Source organism: Syngnathus scovelli, chromosome 1, assembly GCF_024217435.2.
Source record: "Syngnathus scovelli strain Florida chromosome 1, RoL_Ssco_1.2, whole genome shotgun sequence".
Classification (NCBI taxonomy): Eukaryota; Metazoa; Chordata; class Actinopteri; order Syngnathiformes; family Syngnathidae; genus Syngnathus; species Syngnathus scovelli.
In genome coordinates this window covers 12,439,226-12,458,228 of record NC_090847.1, presented here as the reverse complement: position 1 = coordinate 12,458,228, position 19,003 = coordinate 12,439,226, and the positions used below count along the sequence as shown (strand labels likewise).

The window sequence follows — 19,003 nt, the reverse complement described above, 5'->3', positions numbered from 1 at the left end:
GGAGGAGAGCCCCCATCCTGCGCTCTGACACGGAAGTGAAACTCTTTCAGTTGCTCATAGTCAAAAGAGCGCACTGCATGGATGACTCCACTTTCAGCATTAACAGACACGTAGGAGGAGACTGGCACTCCGTTAACTGAGGAGTCCTCCAGGATGTATGAAAGACGAGCATTCTGGTTCCAGTCAGCATCACTGGCTTTTACAGTGAATACGGAAAGACCTAGTGCGTTGTTTTCCACAACGTAGGCCTCATATGAGCCCCTCTCAAAGACAGGCGCATTGTCATTCACATCTGAGATGTGCAAGCTTAGTGTGACACTGCTGGAGAGAGAGGGCACCCCCTCATCAAAGCACGTCACTGTGATATTATACTCAGCTGACCTTTCTCTGTCTAAATCACCGTCTGTCACTAAACTGTAGAAATTACTATCAGTCGACTTGAGAAGGAAGGGACTATTCTGATTTATTCTGCATTCTACTTTGCCATTTTCACCATCATCTTGGTCTTGAACGTTAATTATCGTTACAACAGTTTCACTTCTGACATCTTCAAATATGACATTTGTCTTTGACATGACACTGATCAACGGGCTGTTATCATTCACATCCACAATGTCAACTACAACCTTGCAGCTGTCTGTTAGTCCCCCATCATCACTTGCACGCACATTAATTTGATAGTTGCGAGCTTTTTCGTAATCTATATTCCCTTTTAGAGTGACCTCACCATTGTCTTCATTTATATTAAACAAATGCTTTACATCATCCATTTTGTGTCTGATTGAATACTTTAGTTTACCATTGGCTCCGTGATCAGCATCCGATGCGCTAACTACAGTCAAGACGGTGCCTTTAGGTGCATTTTCTGCAACAGTAGCTTTGTATACGGGCTTTGTGAAAACGGGTGCGTTATCATTGGCGTCTAAGACAGTGATAATAATCTGCATTGTGCCCGACTTCTGCGGCTCTCCTCCATCCACTGCCGTCAACACGAGATGCAAATGTTCCTTTTTCTCTCTATCAAGAGCCTGCTTCAACACCATCTCAACACTGCGGGAGCCGTCTGCTTGATTGTGAAATTTTAACGCAAAATTATCAGACGGTTGGAGGAGATACGTTTGGAGACCGTTTATTCCAACGTCGAGATCCACCGCCTGCTCTAAATCGAATTTCGATCCTATCACGGTAGATTCGCTTATTTTGAATTTAATGTCACTTTTCTCGAAGGCGGGGGCGTTGTCATTGATGTCGACAACCTCCGCTATTATTTTGTAAAATTCGATGGGGCTCTCTAAAATAATCTGGAAGTGCAGTGCGCACAGCATAGACTGTGCACAAAGCGCCTCTCTGTCGATTCGCTCCTTGATGAGGAGGACGCCCCTGTCTTTATTCAGCTCGATGTATTGCTTGCTATCACCAAAATAAACTCGAGCACTGCGCGACTTCAGATTCTCCACGCCAATAGCCAAATCCTCGGCTATATTTCCCACTAACGAGCCGACATGCATTTCCTCATCAATGGAATAGTTGATTTGTCCGAATGTAGCACTGATGAATACGAGCGAGGTGAAAAGCGTTACTTGCCGTCCCATTGTTCTCCTTTCCCTCATGTTCAAAATAGAAAATCACAATTGGGCAGCATTAATAGAAATAAAAAGACAAAAATCCCACTAATGAGCAAATCAGCTCGGACGGTAATTCATCCAAAAATGTCACAAAATAGTTCCAACGAGAAATACGCTCCAGTCCAGACAGCCTCTCGTATGGTTTGCCTTTTTTCCCCTCTACGTATTAAGATGTACAGGACGCACCCCGACCGCATAAGGCACATCATGGACAATAGCGTCCCTGCGAGTTCAAAATGGAAACTGCAGGACGAGTGGTACAAAATGAATGGATGATTACAACAACAAAGCTTAATTTATAGTAACCTAAATGATCCACGAATCCAAATTGACCACGAAAGCATGACAGTGAAGCAGATAAAGTGTTTGACCGCTCCATACTAGTTAAATAATAAAATTATTTACAATAGTTGCCACATTAACATAAAATGTAATGCAATATATTGGCAATGTATCATTATGACAGAAAATTAGTTAAGCTTTATACAACGTTCTAAAAAAAAGTTAAAAAGGATTACATGTTGTATTGTACTGTAGTATTTGCATATTGTTGTATTTATTTTCCAAAAAGTTAAATTAGTGCCTTCGTAATGCAAAGCTTAGGGGTCCTGATGTATGATACAGTAAATATTTCATGTTCAAAATAAATCACCTTACCTCAAATCAAAGCACGGCTGAATAACTTAACTAACAAATAATTCTTCACATTAATTTAAAGACGACAGGTGAAACACACTTTAGTCTACATATAATGTCACTCATCATCCTCTTTATCTGTGGTGCTGAACCACTGAATCTACAACAAGGGACATATTATTGCATATATGATGAATGCATTCACAATCAAATTTTAATAAAGGCACGGAGCGTTAACTAAGAGTTTGTTACACTACAGTTGTGTAAACACAAAGACACTTTGCAATATGATGGTAAGATAAGTATGACCTAACTGGGAGTCATTTCAAGTGACCAACCTCAAGAGGAGAGTCAGGTTCATCCAAGATGTTCTTTTGAATGTGCATCTTCGGCATCGTCCCTGTAGAACTGGGGTCCGTGAACAGCACATTGTGACTACCAGCTCTGTCCAATTTACAGTCACTTTTTCTGGAGTCAGTGGTCCTGCACACTTCGTAATTGTACACGTGCGGGAGGGTCCCCGTTGCCAAAGTATCAGAGTACCGAGGTGGATAATACGGGATGACGGGCAGGTTGGAGTGGTACAGGACGCGAGACTGTCTCCACCTGTACACTTTGACTGCTATGATGAGCAGCAAGCAGGTGACGAAGAGGAAGGAGACCACAGCCAGCGCCAAGACTAAGTAAAAAGTCAGCCTGTCATTATACTCCTTGTCGTGCATGCTCAAGTCAGTGAACTCTGAGAGCACCTCAGGGAAGCTGTCGGCCACTGCCACGTTCACAATGACTGTGGCTGAACGAGAGGGCTGCCCGTTGTCCTCTACCACAACAGTCAGTCTTTGTTTGACAGCATCTTTATCAGTCACCTGGCGGACAGTTCGGATTTTCCCATTATGGAGGCCCACTTCAAACAGCGCCCTATCTGTGGCTTTGTGCACTTGATAGGAGAGCCAGGCGTTCTGGCCAGAGTCCACATCCACGGCCACCACTTTGGTCACCAGGTAGCCCACGTCGGCCGAACGAGGCACCATTTCGGCCAGCAGCGTGCCACTCGTCTGCACCGGGTACAGCACCTGTGGGGCGTTGTCGTTCTGGTCCTGGATCAGGATGCGAACGCTTGCGTTGCTACTAAGAGGAGGGGAGCCTCCATCCTGCGCTCTGACAAGGAAGTGGAAGTCTTTCAGTTGCTCGTAGTCAAAAGAGCGCACTGCATGGATGATCCCACTTTCAGCACTAACAGACACATATGAGGAGACTGGCACCCCGTTAACTGAGGAGTCTTCCAGGATGTATGAAACACGAGCATTCTGGTTCCAGTCAGCATCACTGGCTTTTACTGCGAATATAGAGAGACCTGGTGTGTTGTTTTCCACAATGTAAGCCTCGTATGAGCTCCTCTCAAAGACAGGCGCATTATCATTCACGTCTGAGATGAGCAAGGTGAGAGTGACGCTGCTGGAGAGCGAAGGCACGCCCTCATCTGAGCATGTCACTGTGATATTATATTCGCATGCCCGCTCTCTGTCTAAATCACTGTCGGTCACTAAACTATAGAAATTATTAGATGTAATTTTTATCGCAAATGGATTATTTTCACCTATAAAGCAATTAACCTGTCCATTAGCATCAGAATCAGGGTCACTGACACTCATTAACGCTATCACAGTTCTGGCTGGCGCATCTTCTGGCACTGAGTTAGATGATGAGATCATATTCACAATGGGACTATTGTCATTTACATCAATTATATCAATTATTATTTTGCTGGAATCAGAAAGCCCCCCTTGATCAATAGCCTCTATATCAATGTGATAATTTTTCTCTTTTTCATAATCTACTAGACCATTCAGGATGACATCACCTTCTCTAGTAATGTGAAACAGCTTCGACAGAGTATCCATGCTATTCCCGATCACATAGGTCACTTCTCCGTTTGATCCCTTATCTGCGTCTGTAGCACTCACTTTTGTAATAAGTGTCCCTATCGCCGAGTTCTCAGTGATGCTTGCTTTGTACACAGCCTTATTAAATACTGGCGCATTATCATTTGCATCCAGAACAGTGACATGGATCTGCATTGTTCCCGTCAGCTGTGGCTCTCCTCCATCCTCGGCCGCCAGAATCAAAGATACGTGCTCTTGTTTTTCTCTGTCTAGTGGTTTTTGCAAAACCATTTCGACCTTTTTGCTGCCATCTGACTGACTGTGCAGTTTAAGCACAAAACTGTCGCTCGGCTTCAGGGTGTATCTCTGGAGCCCATTCAGTCCTGTGTCAGCATCAAATGCTTTTTCCAGCACAAATTTAGAGCCCACGACTGTATATTCGCTTATTTCAAACCTTCTCTCCTCTTTTTGGAACACTGGCGCATTGTCATTAATGTCCGTGATTTCCACCGTGATGGGGAATAATTCCAACGGATTTTCAAGTGTTATTTGGAAATGCAACGCACAAGGCGTCGTCTGCTTGCAAAGTAGCTCGCGGTCTATTTTTTCTTTGATAAGGAGGACTCCTCGTTCCCTGTTCAGCTCGATATACTGAGCGCTGTCTCCCGTGTAAATGCGTGCTTTGCCCGCCTTCAGCCTCTTGACGTCTAAACCTAAATCTCGGGCTATGTTACCGATCAAAGATCCTTTCCCCATCTCCTCCGGAATGGAATAAGTGACCTGCCCTATCACGGAGCCGAGGCAGAAGATGAACATTAACAGTACTTGCCGTCTCATTGTCCGAGCTGATTCCCCAGCTGCACAAAAGACACGGTCCTATATTCCCTTTATGTAAGCCACTCCACTGAAAATAGACACCGCCCAAAAAAGAAGGTAAATGATTTTGAATCCAAATATGAGAATCGAGTTTAGACCCAGCGTGAAATATCCGTTTGCGATGCAGCGCTTCCACAAATGACGCGGATGTGCATAGACGAAGGGGGAGTAAATGTGACAAAAGGTTTGAAATGGCCAACCGAAAAATATTAGCCAACAGCGTCCCGTAGAGTTCAAATTGCGCAAGTGCAACTAAAAAAAAATGTTTAAAGCCATACAGTAGTCTATCTTATTTCAATATTAAATTGATCCAAAAACAGCATAATAAAGATAATAACAAAATATATTTAAAAAAAAAGGAACGGTAATACCACTGTCATTATGCTGACTAAAAGTGCAATGACATCATATAATTGAGAGATTTGGTCAAGTGATATTAATTTCTATTGCGGGCTATTGAGGATATTGCAGAAAAACAAAACAAAACAGGAACAACCGCTGAAAGCAAAGAGAGAGTTCCAGCTGTGCAGCAGTGGCCTAACTGTCGCTGTCCATGGTGCTGGAAACTCACACACCCCATTCACGCAGAGATGCTCTATTTTTTCTCGCAAAACACATGAGAAAACCTCCCACAAGAAGACGCCTTCATTTATTGGGGAGATCAGACGTCATAATTGGAAAGGAAACATATTTAAACGATTAAACACGTTGCTGCCCAAGCCACTGATGCAAGAGAATACGTAGCTTACTAATAAAAGAAACAGCATGGTCAAACTAATACGCTGTTAAAAAAATGCTGGGTTAAAAATTGGACCCAGCCAGGAAGTCGGGTCCATTTAACCCAACTTTGAATTGTTTTTCCCCAAAAAAAAAAAAAAAAATGAAATGAAATGGTTTGTATTCTGTAACAAAAATGGTTTTGTGCAACCCAACAAACAACCCAGGAAGTTGAGTCAAATTGGGTCTTTACAATTTTTTAAGGGCTTACTGACTTCTAATTCACTGACTTATTTAACTTGTTTTGTATTCTGAAAGTTACTTTGGGTTCAATAAAGTGTCTATCTGGAAGCCAGTGATAATATCCAGTAAATTTAATTGTTAGAAGGATGAAAGCAGGTGGCTGGCTCTAGTATGCAGTTACACAAACAGATGAAAAGTGCCTGCTGCCTAGTGGTTATGTGTTCATCAACAATCATGAATTTGCATTCATGTCAAATGTAATAATTTACTGCAGAGTGCAAATGAAGCACAATCGACCAACCTCAAGAGGAGAGTCGGGTTCATCCAGGATGTTCTTTTGACTGTTTATCATCTGGATGGTTCCTGTCAAACAGGGGTCCAGCTCGGTGTGATTAGCAGTTCTGTCAATTTTACAGTCACTTTTTCTGGAGTCAGTGGTCCTGCACACCTCATAATTGTACACGTGCGGGAGGGTGCCAGTCCCCAAAGTATCCGAGTACCGTGGCGGATAATACGGGATGACAGGCAGGTTGGAATGGTACAGGACGCGAGACTGTCTCCACCTGTACACTTTGACTGTGATGATGAGTATCAAGCAGGTGATGAAGAGGAAAGAGACCACAGCCAGTGACAAAACCAAGTAAAAAGTCAGCTTGTCATTGTACTCCTTGTCGTGCATGCTCAAGTCAGTGAACTCTGAGAGCACCTCAGGGAAGCTGTCGGCCACCGCCACGTTCACAATGACTGTGGCTGAACGAGAGGGCTGCCCGTTGTCTTCCACGACGACAGTCAGTCTTTGTTTGACAGCATCTTTATCAGTCACTTGGCGGACAGTTCGGATTTCTCCATCGTGGAGGCCCACTTCAAACAGCGCCCTGTCTGTGGCTTTGTGCACTTGATAGGAGAGCCAGGCGTTTTGGCCAGAGTCCACATCCACGGCCACCACTTTGGTCACCAGGTAGCCCACGTCGGCTGAACGAGGCACCATTTCAGCCAGCAGCGACCCGGTCGTCTGCACCGGGTACAGGACCTGAGGGGCGTTGTCGTTCTGGTCCTGGATCAGGATGCGAACGCTCGCATTGCTGCTGAGGGGAGGGGAGCCTCCATCCTGTGCTCTGACAAGGAAGTGAAACTCTTTCAGTTGCTCATAGTCAAAAGAGCGCACTGCATGGATGACTCCACTCTCAGCACTAACAGACACGTATGAGGACACTGGCACTCCGTTAACTGAGGAGTCCTCCAGGATGTATGAAAGACGAGCATTCTGGTTCCAGTCAGCATCACTGGCTTTTACAGTGAATACAGAGAGACCTGGTGTATTATTTTCAACAATGTAGGCATCATATGAGGTCCTCTCAAAGACAGGTGCGTTGTCATTAACATCTGAGATGTGCAAGCTGAGTGCGACGCTACTGGAGAGGGAGGGCTGACCATCATCAGAGCATGTCACTGTGATCACATACTCAGATGCAGATTCTCTATCCAAAGCTAACTCTGTTACTAAACTATAAAATCCATTCATTGTGTTTTCCATTTTAAATGGAATGTCATTATTGATATGACACTTGACCTCTCCATTGCTGCCAGAGTCGGGGTCACTAACACTTAACATAGTGACAACAGTATTCTCTGCAGAGTCCTCTGAAATGGAATCCGACTTGGAGAGTATTTTCATTTGAGGACTGTTGTCATTTACATCAATAACATCAATTAGGATCTTACTTGAATCAGACAGTCCTCCATTATCCACACCTTCAATGTCTATTTCTAATACTTTTGAGCTCTCATAATCAATGTCACCAGTTAAAATAACATCCCCAGTTGCACCATTAATCCGAAATAATTCGGATATGAGGGTGTTTTCGGATATTATATAAGATATTTGTCCATTTGAGCCACTGTCCTTGTCTGAAGCACTAACCGTTATAACACTGGTGCCTTTTGGTGCATTTTCGCTAATAGTTGCCTTGTATAAAGTCTTAGTAAACACAGGGGCGTTATCATTTACATCTAATACATGAACAATAATCTGCATTGTTCCTGACCTGCGCGGTTGTCCGCCGTCAAAGGCTGTTAATAACAATGAGATTTCTTCCTGCTGCTCTCGATCCAGAGACTTCTGTAATATCATCTCCACCTTTTTACGCCCGTCTGCTTGATTCGCTAATTTCAGCTGAAAATTATTGGTTGGACTAAGCGAGTAGCTTTGCAGGCCATTAGCACCAGTATCAGCGTCGATGGCTTTCTCCAGTACAAATTTGGATCCAACAATGGCTGATTCGCTGATTTCAAAACGTTTACTACTAGATGCAAAGCGTGGGGCGTTGTCGTTTATGTCAGTGATTTCTATAGTGATGCGAAACATTTCCATGGGATTTTCCAAAATTAACTGCAAATGCAAAGCACAGAGCGTCGTCTCACCGCACAGCGTCTCTCTGTCTATCCTCTCCTGCACAAGGAGGAGCCCTCTTTCTTTATCCAGCGCGATATATTCCGCACTGTCCCCGGAATGAATGCGAGCTCGACCAGATTTCAACCTTTTCAGGTCCAAACCTAAATCTTGAGCCACGTTTGACACTAAAGAGCCTTTTTCCATTTCCTCCGGGATCGAGTAGCTGACTTGTCCAAATACGGAGGGTGAAAAAAGAACCAATATGAACAACAGCAGGACTCGTTGCAGCGTCATCGTTTTAAATAAAAAATCCATGAATCTCATAAATCCATTACATAAAAAACTCCGTGTAAATCCAGTTTAAAGATGAAGAACATGGACAACAGCTATACACGTCCACGATTAGCGAGTACTGTCTGGAAATGACTGCTTTATTCTCGAAAGCGTCATTGTGTGAAAGGGAGGAACTGAAGCCCTGTCGTAGACTGCCACACTCTGGCCACAAGCGGCCTTTTCTATTCTGCACGCAACAACAAATGCTCGGACATAAAGTGTAGAATATGCAAATATTGCCATGAAAATGCATCTGTGTATCAAAGCACCACAAAAGTAATCCGATTGGTTTATTTTATATTTTTTTCGTGGCAAATCTGAGTTTGTTTTATGAATTAAAATATATAAAAGCACACGCAAATGAATACAGGACTTTTGATCACAATAGATATATATGCAAAAATTCATGTATTTTTTAACATTTAATTTTGGGCAGTTTATATGGCCATATTAAGATGCCCCAAAACAACGAAGTATGCTTAAATTTTAGCCATTAAACATGCATTGTCATTGGTCTTGTTTGCATTACCAATGAACGATTATAGTTCAGAAAACCAACTGGTCTGACACCTCACAATTATTATTATTAGTAGTAGTAGTAGTAGGAGTAGTAGAAGTAGTAGGAGTAGGAGTAGTCATAGTAGTAGTAGTAGTTGCAGTGGTAGTAGTAGTAGGAGTAGTAAAAATATGATGCAATTATTTTTATTAGTATTATTCTTATTATTTGGTCGTAAATCTTAAGCAATGCGTACTGCAACATAAATAAAGCAGATGCAACTTCCCTTTGCTTATCATATACAATGGTGATGTATGGACTCCGACATAAAATTGTAATTGTGGCGCTTTTGTTCACTGACAAGGGGAAAAGTTATCTTACAGAAAAACTCAAGTAACCAACCTCAATAGGAGAGTCAGGTTCATCCAGGATGTTCTTTTCATTGCGTCTCATCTGCAAGGTCTTTGTTAGACTGGGATCCATGACCAGAACGTTGTGATTCGCAACCCTGTCCAATTTACAGTCACTTTTTCTGGAGTCGGTGGTCCTGCACACCTCATAATTGTACACGTGCGGGAGGGTCCCCGTCCCCAAAGTATCCGAGTACCTAGGTGGATAGTACGGGATGACGGGCAGGTTGGAATGGTACAGGACGCGAGACTGTCTCCACCTGTACACTTTGACTGCGATGATGAGCAGCAAGCAGGTGATGAAGAGGAAGGAGACCACAGCCAGCGCCAAGACTAAGTAAAAAGTCAGCCTGTCATTGTACTCCTTGTCGTGCATGCTCAAGTCAGTGAACTCTGCGAGCACATCAGGGAAGCTGTCGGCCACCGCCACGTTCACAATGACTGTGGCTGAACGAGAGGGCTGCCCGTTGTCCTCCACCACAACAGTCAATCTTTGTTTGACAGCATCTTTATCAGTCACTTGGCGGACTGTTCGGATTTCTCCATTGTGGAGGCCCACTTCAAACAGCGCCCTGTCTGTAGATTTGTGTACTTGATAGGAGAGCCAGGCATTCTGGCCAGAGTCCACGTCCACGGCCACCACTTTGGTCACCAGGTAGCCCACATCTGCTGAACGAGGCACCATTTCAGCCAGCAGCGAGCCGCCCGTCTGCACCGGGTACAACACCTGAGGGGCGTTGTCGTTCTGGTCCTGGATCAGGATGCGAACGCTCGTGTTGCTGCTGAGGGGAGGGGAGCCTCCATCCTGCGCTCTAACCAGGAAATGGAACTCTTTCAGTTGCTCATAGTCAAAAGAGCGCATTGCATGGATGACTCCACTTTCAGCATTGACGGACACATAGGAGGAGACTGGCACTCCGTTAACTGAGGAGTCCTCCAGGATGTATGAAAGACGAGCATTCTGGTTCCAGTCAGCATCACTGGCTTTTACGGTGAATACAGAAAGCCCTGGTGTGTTGTTTTCCACAAGGAAGGCCTCATATGAGCTCTTCTCAAAAACAGGCGCATTATCATTCACATCTGAGATGTGCAAGATGAGTGTGACACTGCTGAAGAGGGGGGGCACACCCTCATCAGAGCACATCACTGTGATATTATACTCGCCCGACCTCTCTCTGTCCAAATCTACCTCTGTAACTAAAGTATAAAATCCATTCAAAGAGGTTTGTATCTTAAAGGGAGTTGCATCATCTTTGACACATTCTACTTGTCCGTTATTTTCTGAATCTGGATCACTTACACTTAACATTGCTATAACAGTATTAGGAGGTGAGTTTTCTAAAATGGTGTCGGATTTGGAAACAACATTGATAACAGGGCTGTTGTCGTTCATATCAATCACGTCAACAACCACCTTTGTTGAATCAGACAGACCTCCTGTGCCAACCACTTCCACATCCATCTGATAGGAAGTTGCCATTTCATAATCTACGTCACCTACCAGCGTGATAATACCAGTTTGCTGGTTAATATTAAATATGTCTGTCAGAAGGCGTTTGCCGGGAGATATTAAATATGATACTTCACCATTTACGCCAATGTCTTTATCAGATGCACTCACAGTTGTTACACTGGTGCCCTTGGGTGCATTTTCAAGTATCTTTGCCCTATAAATACGTTTTTCAAAAGTAGGTGCGTTGTCATTGGCATCTAACACATTAACAAATATCTGCATAGTGCCTGACAGTTGTGGCTCACCTCCATCAATAGCAGTTAATAAAAGCCTTATATAATCCTGCTTTTCTCGATCGAGGGGCTTCTGCAGCACCATTTCTACCTTTTTACTCCCATCAGCCTCATTCTCTAATTTTAAGGCAAAATTATCAGCAGGAGTAAGTACGTATTGTTGTAAGCCATTTATCCCTATGTCCAAATCGATTGCCTTCTCTAATATGAATTTGGATGCTATGACGGCTGACTCGCTAATTTCAAAGCGCTTTTCAGAGTTGGTGAAGCTGGGCGTGTTATCATTTATGTCGGTAATCTCCACCGTCACTCGAAACATTTCCATTGGATTTTCCAGAATGATCTGAAAATGCAAAGCGCACGGCGAGGTCTCTGCACACAAAGCCTCCCTGTCTATCCGCTCTTGGATTACGAGGACTCCTCTTTCTTTATTTATGCCGATGTACTCCACACTGCGGCCGGTGTACACACGAGCCTTGCCAGATTTCAGCCTCTTGGGATCTAAACCTAAATCATGCACTATGTTTCCAAACACAGAGCCTTTGGGCATTTCTTCGGGGATGGAATAGCTGACCTGGCCAAGCACGGAGCGAAGGCACACAGCCGAGAAGAACAACAGTACTTGCCGTCTCATTGTTTTGTCCGTGGAGCTTGTTTTCATTCAGCAATTAAAATCCTACAATCCCGACTCCATTAGAAAACATGCTCCGAAAAAAAGCAGAACTCCACAGTATTTTCTATAAAATCCAGTAGAATCGTGAATCCTCACTGTTTGCGTCAAGAGACGACTGTTTAGTATATGCTATCACCAACACAGCAGCGCAAAAGGCAGGGACAAAGAATAGAGGAGGAAGGGAAAAAAAAAAAAAAAAAAACAGCAGCCTTTAAATTTCACCAGGCATGCCAACAGCGCCACTTTGAGACGAAAAATATAAACTACAACAGAAAGTTAAAAAAAAAAACAAGGGGGGAAAAATAACACATGCCACCAAATCCAACTGGCAGAAACCAAAGTACTAAAGTTAAAATGTGACAACTAAAGCAGAACTAAAGCTAAAATATATGATGATTATAAAGTATGCATATATCATAAATGAATGCTTATTTTAATTATTTGGTAATCAGTAAATTACATGCAGATAACACAATGGATCACTTGCAGTAAATAGGGGCAATGCGCACTGCAGGTCATTTAGCCAACACGACTGCTGTCCATGGTGCTGAAACAGCTGCTTTGGAGCTGCTGTAATCAGGTCTAACTTCAGCCCAAACTTTTTGTTTTCTTGACAGTAATGGTCAACCTGTTCAGTGGACATTATTTCACGTTATATATTCATGCCGTTTTGTAAAGTTAAGCATTTTAACTGAAATATTGCAAGTACAGCCAGCATACACTGCATAATTATTCTCATATTTGACTTGGAAAAATAGCCACCATTAAGATATGAATGACAGCAAATTGCCATTTGATGACATTCAACTTTACAGGAGAAGGTAAGTCACACACTTTCACGAGGCAGCTGTATAGTATCAAAGCCAAATGGCAGATAACAGCTGGAATACATGGTGGCCATTTATAATCATGCATTTTTGCTATTGCCTGCATACCAATTTTTCAACATTTATAAGTTTCAAGACACCAACCTCTAGAGGAGAGTCAGGCTCATCCAGGATGTTCTTTTGAATGTGTAGCTTCTGCATGGTCCCGGCTGAACTCGGGTCCGTTACCAGCATGTTGTGACTGGCAGCTCTGTCCAATTTACAGCCACTTTTTCTGGAGTCAGTGGTCCTGCACACCTCATAATTGTACACGTGTGGGAGGGTCCCCGTCCCCAAAGTATCCGAATACCGAGGTGGATAATACGGGATGACGGGCAGGTTGGAGTGGTACAGGACGCGAGACTGTCTCCACCTGTACACTTTGACTGCTACGATGAGTAGCAAGCAAGTGATGAAGAGGAAGGAGACCACAGCCAGCGCCAAGACCAAATAAAATGTCAGCTTGTCATTGTACTCCTTGTCGTGCATGCTCAAGTCAGTGAACTCTGAGAGCACTTCAGGGAAGCTGTCGGCCACCGCCACATTTACGATAACTGTGGCTGAACGAGAGGGCTGCCCGTTGTCCTCCACCACAACAGTCAGTCTTTGTTTGACAGCATCTTTATCAGTCACTTGGCGAACCGTTCGGATTTCTCCATTGTGGAGGCCCACTTCAAACAGCGCCCTGTCTGTGGCTTTGTGCACTTGATAGGAGAGCCAGGCGTTCTGGCCAGAGTCCACATCCACGGCCACCACTTTGGTCACCAGGTAGCCCACGTCTGCCGAACGAGGCACCATTTCAGCCAGCAGCGTGCCGCCCGTCTGCACTGGGTACAGCACCTGAGGGGCGTTGTCATTCTGGTCCTGGATCAGGATGCGAACGCTCACATTGCTACTAAGAGGTGGAGAGCCTCCGTCCTGCGCTCTGACAAGGAAGTGGAACTCTTTCAGTTGCTCGTAGTCAAAAGAACGCACTGCATGGATGACTCCACTTTCAGCACTAACAGACACATATGAGGAGACTGGCACCCCATTAACTGATGAGTCCTCCAGGATGTAAGAAAGACGAGCATTCTGGTTCCAGTCAGCGTCACTGGCTTCTACAGTGAATACAGAAAGACCTGGTGTGTTGTTTTCCACAATGCAGGCCTCATATGAGCTCCTCTCAAAGACAGGCGCATTGTCATTCACATCTGAGATGTGTAAGGTGAGAGTGACACTGCTGGAGAGGGAGGGCATGCCCTCATCAGAGCACGTCACTGTGATGTTGTACTCACTCGACCTCTCTCGGTCCAAATCACCATCTGTGACTAAGCTGAAGAACTTTTTAGATGTACTTTTCATCAGAAATGGCATATTATCTCCAATAAAACATGCAACATGGCCATTTTCTGCCGAGTCAGGATCTTGTACATTAAAGATAGTGACCACCATTCCTGGTGAAGAATTCTCTGATATGGAACTGGTTTTAGACATGATATTTATAGACGGGGGATTATCATTTGTGTCAGTCACTTCCACAATAATTCTACATGAATCTGTCAGCCCTCCATCATCACTAGCTTGCACAAATATTTCATAGTGAGCCACCTTTTCATAATCTAGTCTTCCAATTAAAGACACGGCACCACTTTTTTCATCAATTTCAAAAGTAACAGGAACGTCATCCGCTGTGTTGGTTATTGAATAAGACACTCTTCCATTTGAGCCTTCATCTGCATCCACAGCACTCACGGTGCACATAAAAGTGCCTTTAGTGGCAGTCTCCATCACAGTGACCTTATATATTTCCTGCGTAAATACAGGAGTGTTGTCATTTGAGTCTAGCACCACAATTTCTACACGCATTGTTCCTGTCAGCTGTGGGTCACCCCCATCAGCCGCAGTGAGAACTAAAGAGAGATGTTCTTTAGCTTCTCTATCTAGAGGTTTCTGCAGGATCATCTCCACGCTTTTGCTACCATCTTGTTGATTTTTTAATTTTAGATGAAAATGATCAGAAGGCTTTAACGAGTAGCCCTGCAACCCGTTCACACCAACGTCTAAATCCACAGCCCTCTCCAGCACGAATTTTGCTCCAATAACATTGGATTCGCTTATCTTAAACGTCATTTCATCCTTATTAAAAGTGGGCGCATTGTCATTAATGTCATTAATTTCGACTGTCACCGTGTAGAATTCAATTGGATCTTCCAGTGTGATCTGTAGATGTAACGCGCACGGCGTTGTTTGTCCGCACAGCGCCTCCCTGTCGATCCTTTCTTTAACAACGAGCAGCCCTCTGTCTCTGTGCAGCTCCATGTAATCTGCATTCCCCTCCGTGTAGATGCGAGCTTTCCCAGATTTCAGCCTTTTCACATGCACGCCCAAATCTTGCGCTATGTTTCCAACCAAAGAGCCTTTGGTCATTTCCTCGGGAATGGAATAGGTGACCTGCCCTAGCACCAATCCGACGAAATACGCCCAAATGAACAATAGTACTTGCCGCTTCATTGTTCCATTCGATGTGCTATGGTCCAAATTAGAGATTAAAAACATGTAAATTCCTCTTATCCAAATAGGGACTCAAAAAGAAAAATATCGTGGGGGATGAGATGAATTTTTCCTTAAAAAAACAACAACCACTGAACCAGCAGATACGTGCGCGTTCCCTCTTCTGTTGGTTTAATGTCGATGTGGCTCATTGTGTGCAGGGTACACGGATAAAGATCGGGAACATTTCTGGTCAACAGCGTCCCTAAGAGTCCAAAATTGTGTACTGCAGGATATCATATCTAGGGCTCCGCCTAATGCAAAACAAGCGGGCCTATAATAAAAAGCATTTTCAGTCATCCACAAAGTCATCGTCATATATTAAGAGGGAAATTAGGGTTAGTGTTAGGCTACTTATTTGTTAGGGGCTCTAAAACGAACTCTAAACTACAAATCCAAACCAATTGCCAAACAATCATCTACTTGATAAAATATTCTACTCATCATTTGGACAACAAATGGAAAAACACACCCACCAAAAAATGTTTTTTTAAGAAAAATAAAGAACTCATGGAGAAGGGTGATTAATAGTCAATATATAATATCTCTGCAATATCCCTCAGTGATTCATCTATTTTGTTATTCCACATGCAGCAGCTGATTGCAACAAAAATAAATCAAGGTTATAGGCATTGCCATCCATTTTTCAATATGTTTCTACTATAAATAAACACTGAGGAGATTGATGATCTAATTACAAAGATGATTAATTTTCATTAAGGTGACGGCAGCACAAGTAAATATGTATAATCTCTTAGGTCGTGGACAATTACACAGACATTTGCTGGTGATTGAGCACAAGATAACACCAATATGTAGCACCAGTAGCACACACGTTGGCTACTTTTTGAGTCATCAAATTTCTCTAGTGAATAACTACAGTATTGACACAGCAGTAATATCTTTGGTAAAAACTATTTGACGTGCAGTCCCTGCAAAAGCATTTGCAATAGCAGAAAAAAAAAAAAATCCACTTCCGGCAAGACAAGATATAATTCCAGTCAAATGCTAGACAATGAAAAAATTATAAAATATGACAATGAGTTGCAGTAAGCACCATTTACAAGTATTTGTAAATGAGCTCTCCTTGCAACAAACAAAACGTGGCTTCAACAAAAGTCTGTGAAGTCACATGTTGAAAATTAACACTCCTGCTAAAAGGTTTACAAAATGCATTTGGTTTTGTCAATGTATTCGTGATGTCCATTTCTACTAAACAAATTCCATTCTGTCTTTCACATGACGTATGAATGACATCAGTGGAAGCCGCAAGTAAGGAGACACACATAATATCTTTAAAAGCGCCAACATGTGTAGAACCCATGCAAATGTCAGAGGAAGGTTGACACATCGCCGCCCAAAAACAATTTAATATACGCATTATTTAGTTATTTGAAACAATATGATTGTCTAATTTGATACTTAATCGAGTTCAATTTCTATAACTTAATAACGCTTTACAATCAAGGGCGCCTAAATTATACACATGCAGTTAAAAAAACACATTTGGTGTTTGGCACCCTTTTGTCTCTGACCATGGTTGTGATTCACATGGCATGTATTTTGCAAAGGGAAAATGGTTAATTCTAACCTCTATAGGAGAGTCGGGTTCATCCAGGATGTTCTTTTCATTGCGTCTCATCTGCAAGGTCTTTGTAAGACTGGGATCCATGACCAGAACGTTGTGACTCGCAGCCCTGTCCAATTTACAGTCACTTTTTCTGGAGTCGGTGGTCCTGCACACCTCATAATTGTACACATGCGGGAGAGTCCCCGTCCCCAAAGTATCCGAGTACCTAGGTGGATAGTACGGGATGACGGGCAGGTTGGAGTGGTACAGGACGCGAGACTGTCTCCACCTGTACACTTTGACTGCTATGATGAGCAGCAAGGAGGTGATGAAGAGGAAGGAGACCACAGCCAGCGCCAAGACTAAGTAAAAAGTCAGCTTGTCATTGTACTCCTTGTCGTGCATGCCCAAGTCAGTGAACTCTGAGAGCACCTCAGGGAAGCTGTCGGCCACCGCCACGTTCACAATGACTGTGGCGGAACGAGAGGGCTGCCCATTGTCCTCCACCACAACAGTCAGTCTTTGTTTGACAGCATCTTTATCAGTCACTTGGCGGACAGTTCGGATTTCTCCATTGTGGAGGCCCACTTCAAACAGTGCCCTGTCTGTAGCTTTGTGCACTTGATAGGAGAGCCAGGCATTCTGGCCAGAGTCCACGTCCACGGCCACCACTTTGGTCACCAGGTAGCCCACGTCTGCTGAACGAGGCACCATTTCAGCCAGGAGCGAGCCGCCCGTCTGGACTGGGTACAGCACCTGAGGGGCGTTGTCATTCTGGTCCTGGATCAGGATGCGAACGCTTGTGTTGCTACTAAGAGGAGGGGAGCCTCCATCCTGCGCTCTGACCACCAAGTCCACTTGTTTAATTTGCTCATAATCAAACGATCGAACGGCACTGAGAACACCGGTTTCAGAATTTAAAGAAACAAAAGCAGACACAGGACTGCCACTTATGTGTGTGTCCTCTAAAAGATAAGATATTCTCGCGTTTTGATTCCAATCAGTGTCTCGAGCAGTGACAGCAAATATGGAAATGCCTGGAGAATTATTCTCTGCCACATAAGCTGAATAAATATTTTTATCAAATATTGGTGCATTGTCATTCACGTCTGATATTCTAAGATGTAACTTTGTTGAACTAGAAAGTGGAGGTGTTCCAAAATCAGTGGCTGTAATTGTTATATTATATTCTGAAACAGATTCTCTATCAAAAAATTGATCTGAAATTAAATTATAATAGTTTGTTAGAGATTTGTCTAATTTAAAGGGGAGTTTTCCATCTATGGAACATTTTATTTGGCCATTTTTATCAGAATCTAAATCTTTGATGTTAAGAACTGCAACTGTTGTACCAGGAGCTGAATCCTCAGACAGTGGACTTGAAAATGACATTATATTAATGACTGGTGCATTGTCATTGACATCAATAACATCAAATATAACTCTACTGGTCCCACTCTGCCCACCCTGATCTTTTGCTTCCACCCTCACTTCATATTTTCTGTTCCTTTCATAGTCTATTTGACCAAACACATAAATGATTCCAGTGTTTTCATCAATATTAAATATACCTGCTGCACTTCCTTTCATTTTCGACAAACTGTATGTGATTAATCCATTTGAACCACTGTCAGCATCTGTAGCATTTACCGTAATTACACTGGTGCCTTTCAGTGTGTTTTCCATAACATAAGCTTTGTATTCTGATTGATTAAAAACTGGCCGGTTGTCATTTACATCTAAAACGTTTATTTCTATATTTACGGTGCCAGATCTTTGTGGAGTTCCTCCATCAAGTGCAATTAATTTTAATGACAAATGGGGATGTCGCTCTCTGTCTAAAGGCTTCTGGAGCACCATTTCAACGTACTTACTGCCATCAGGATTTGCATGCTGATTTAGGATAAAATGATCGTTTGGTGACAAAATGTAATTTTGCAACGCATTTTGTCCCTCATCGAGATCCTCGGCACTCTGTAGTAGAAATTGCACTCCAACTGCAGTC

At 43.2% G+C, this 19,003-nt stretch overlaps 1 protein-coding gene across 35 annotated transcripts in view; it reads right to left on the bottom strand.

The window, feature by feature from the left end:
- Window positions 1-19,003, bottom strand: part of LOC125988574 (protocadherin gamma-C5) — a 239,431-nt gene that overhangs the window by 62,319 nt on the left and 158,109 nt on the right. The window contains exon 1 of one of the 35 annotated variants that reach the window (XM_068650655.1): window positions 13,002-16,047. The exons of 30 other annotated variants lie outside the window; for them this stretch is intronic. In XM_068650655.1, the coding sequence (XP_068506756.1) occupies window positions 13,002-15,434 (2,433 nt within the window). In that variant the 5' untranslated portion in view covers window positions 15,435-16,047. Of the gene's footprint in view, window positions 1-2,599; window positions 5,286-6,281; window positions 9,164-9,603; window positions 12,280-13,001; window positions 16,048-19,003 lie in introns of those variants that run through there. 4 more of the 35 variants (XM_068650667.1, XM_068650665.1, XM_049754297.2 and 1 more) reach the window with 4 other exon arrangements.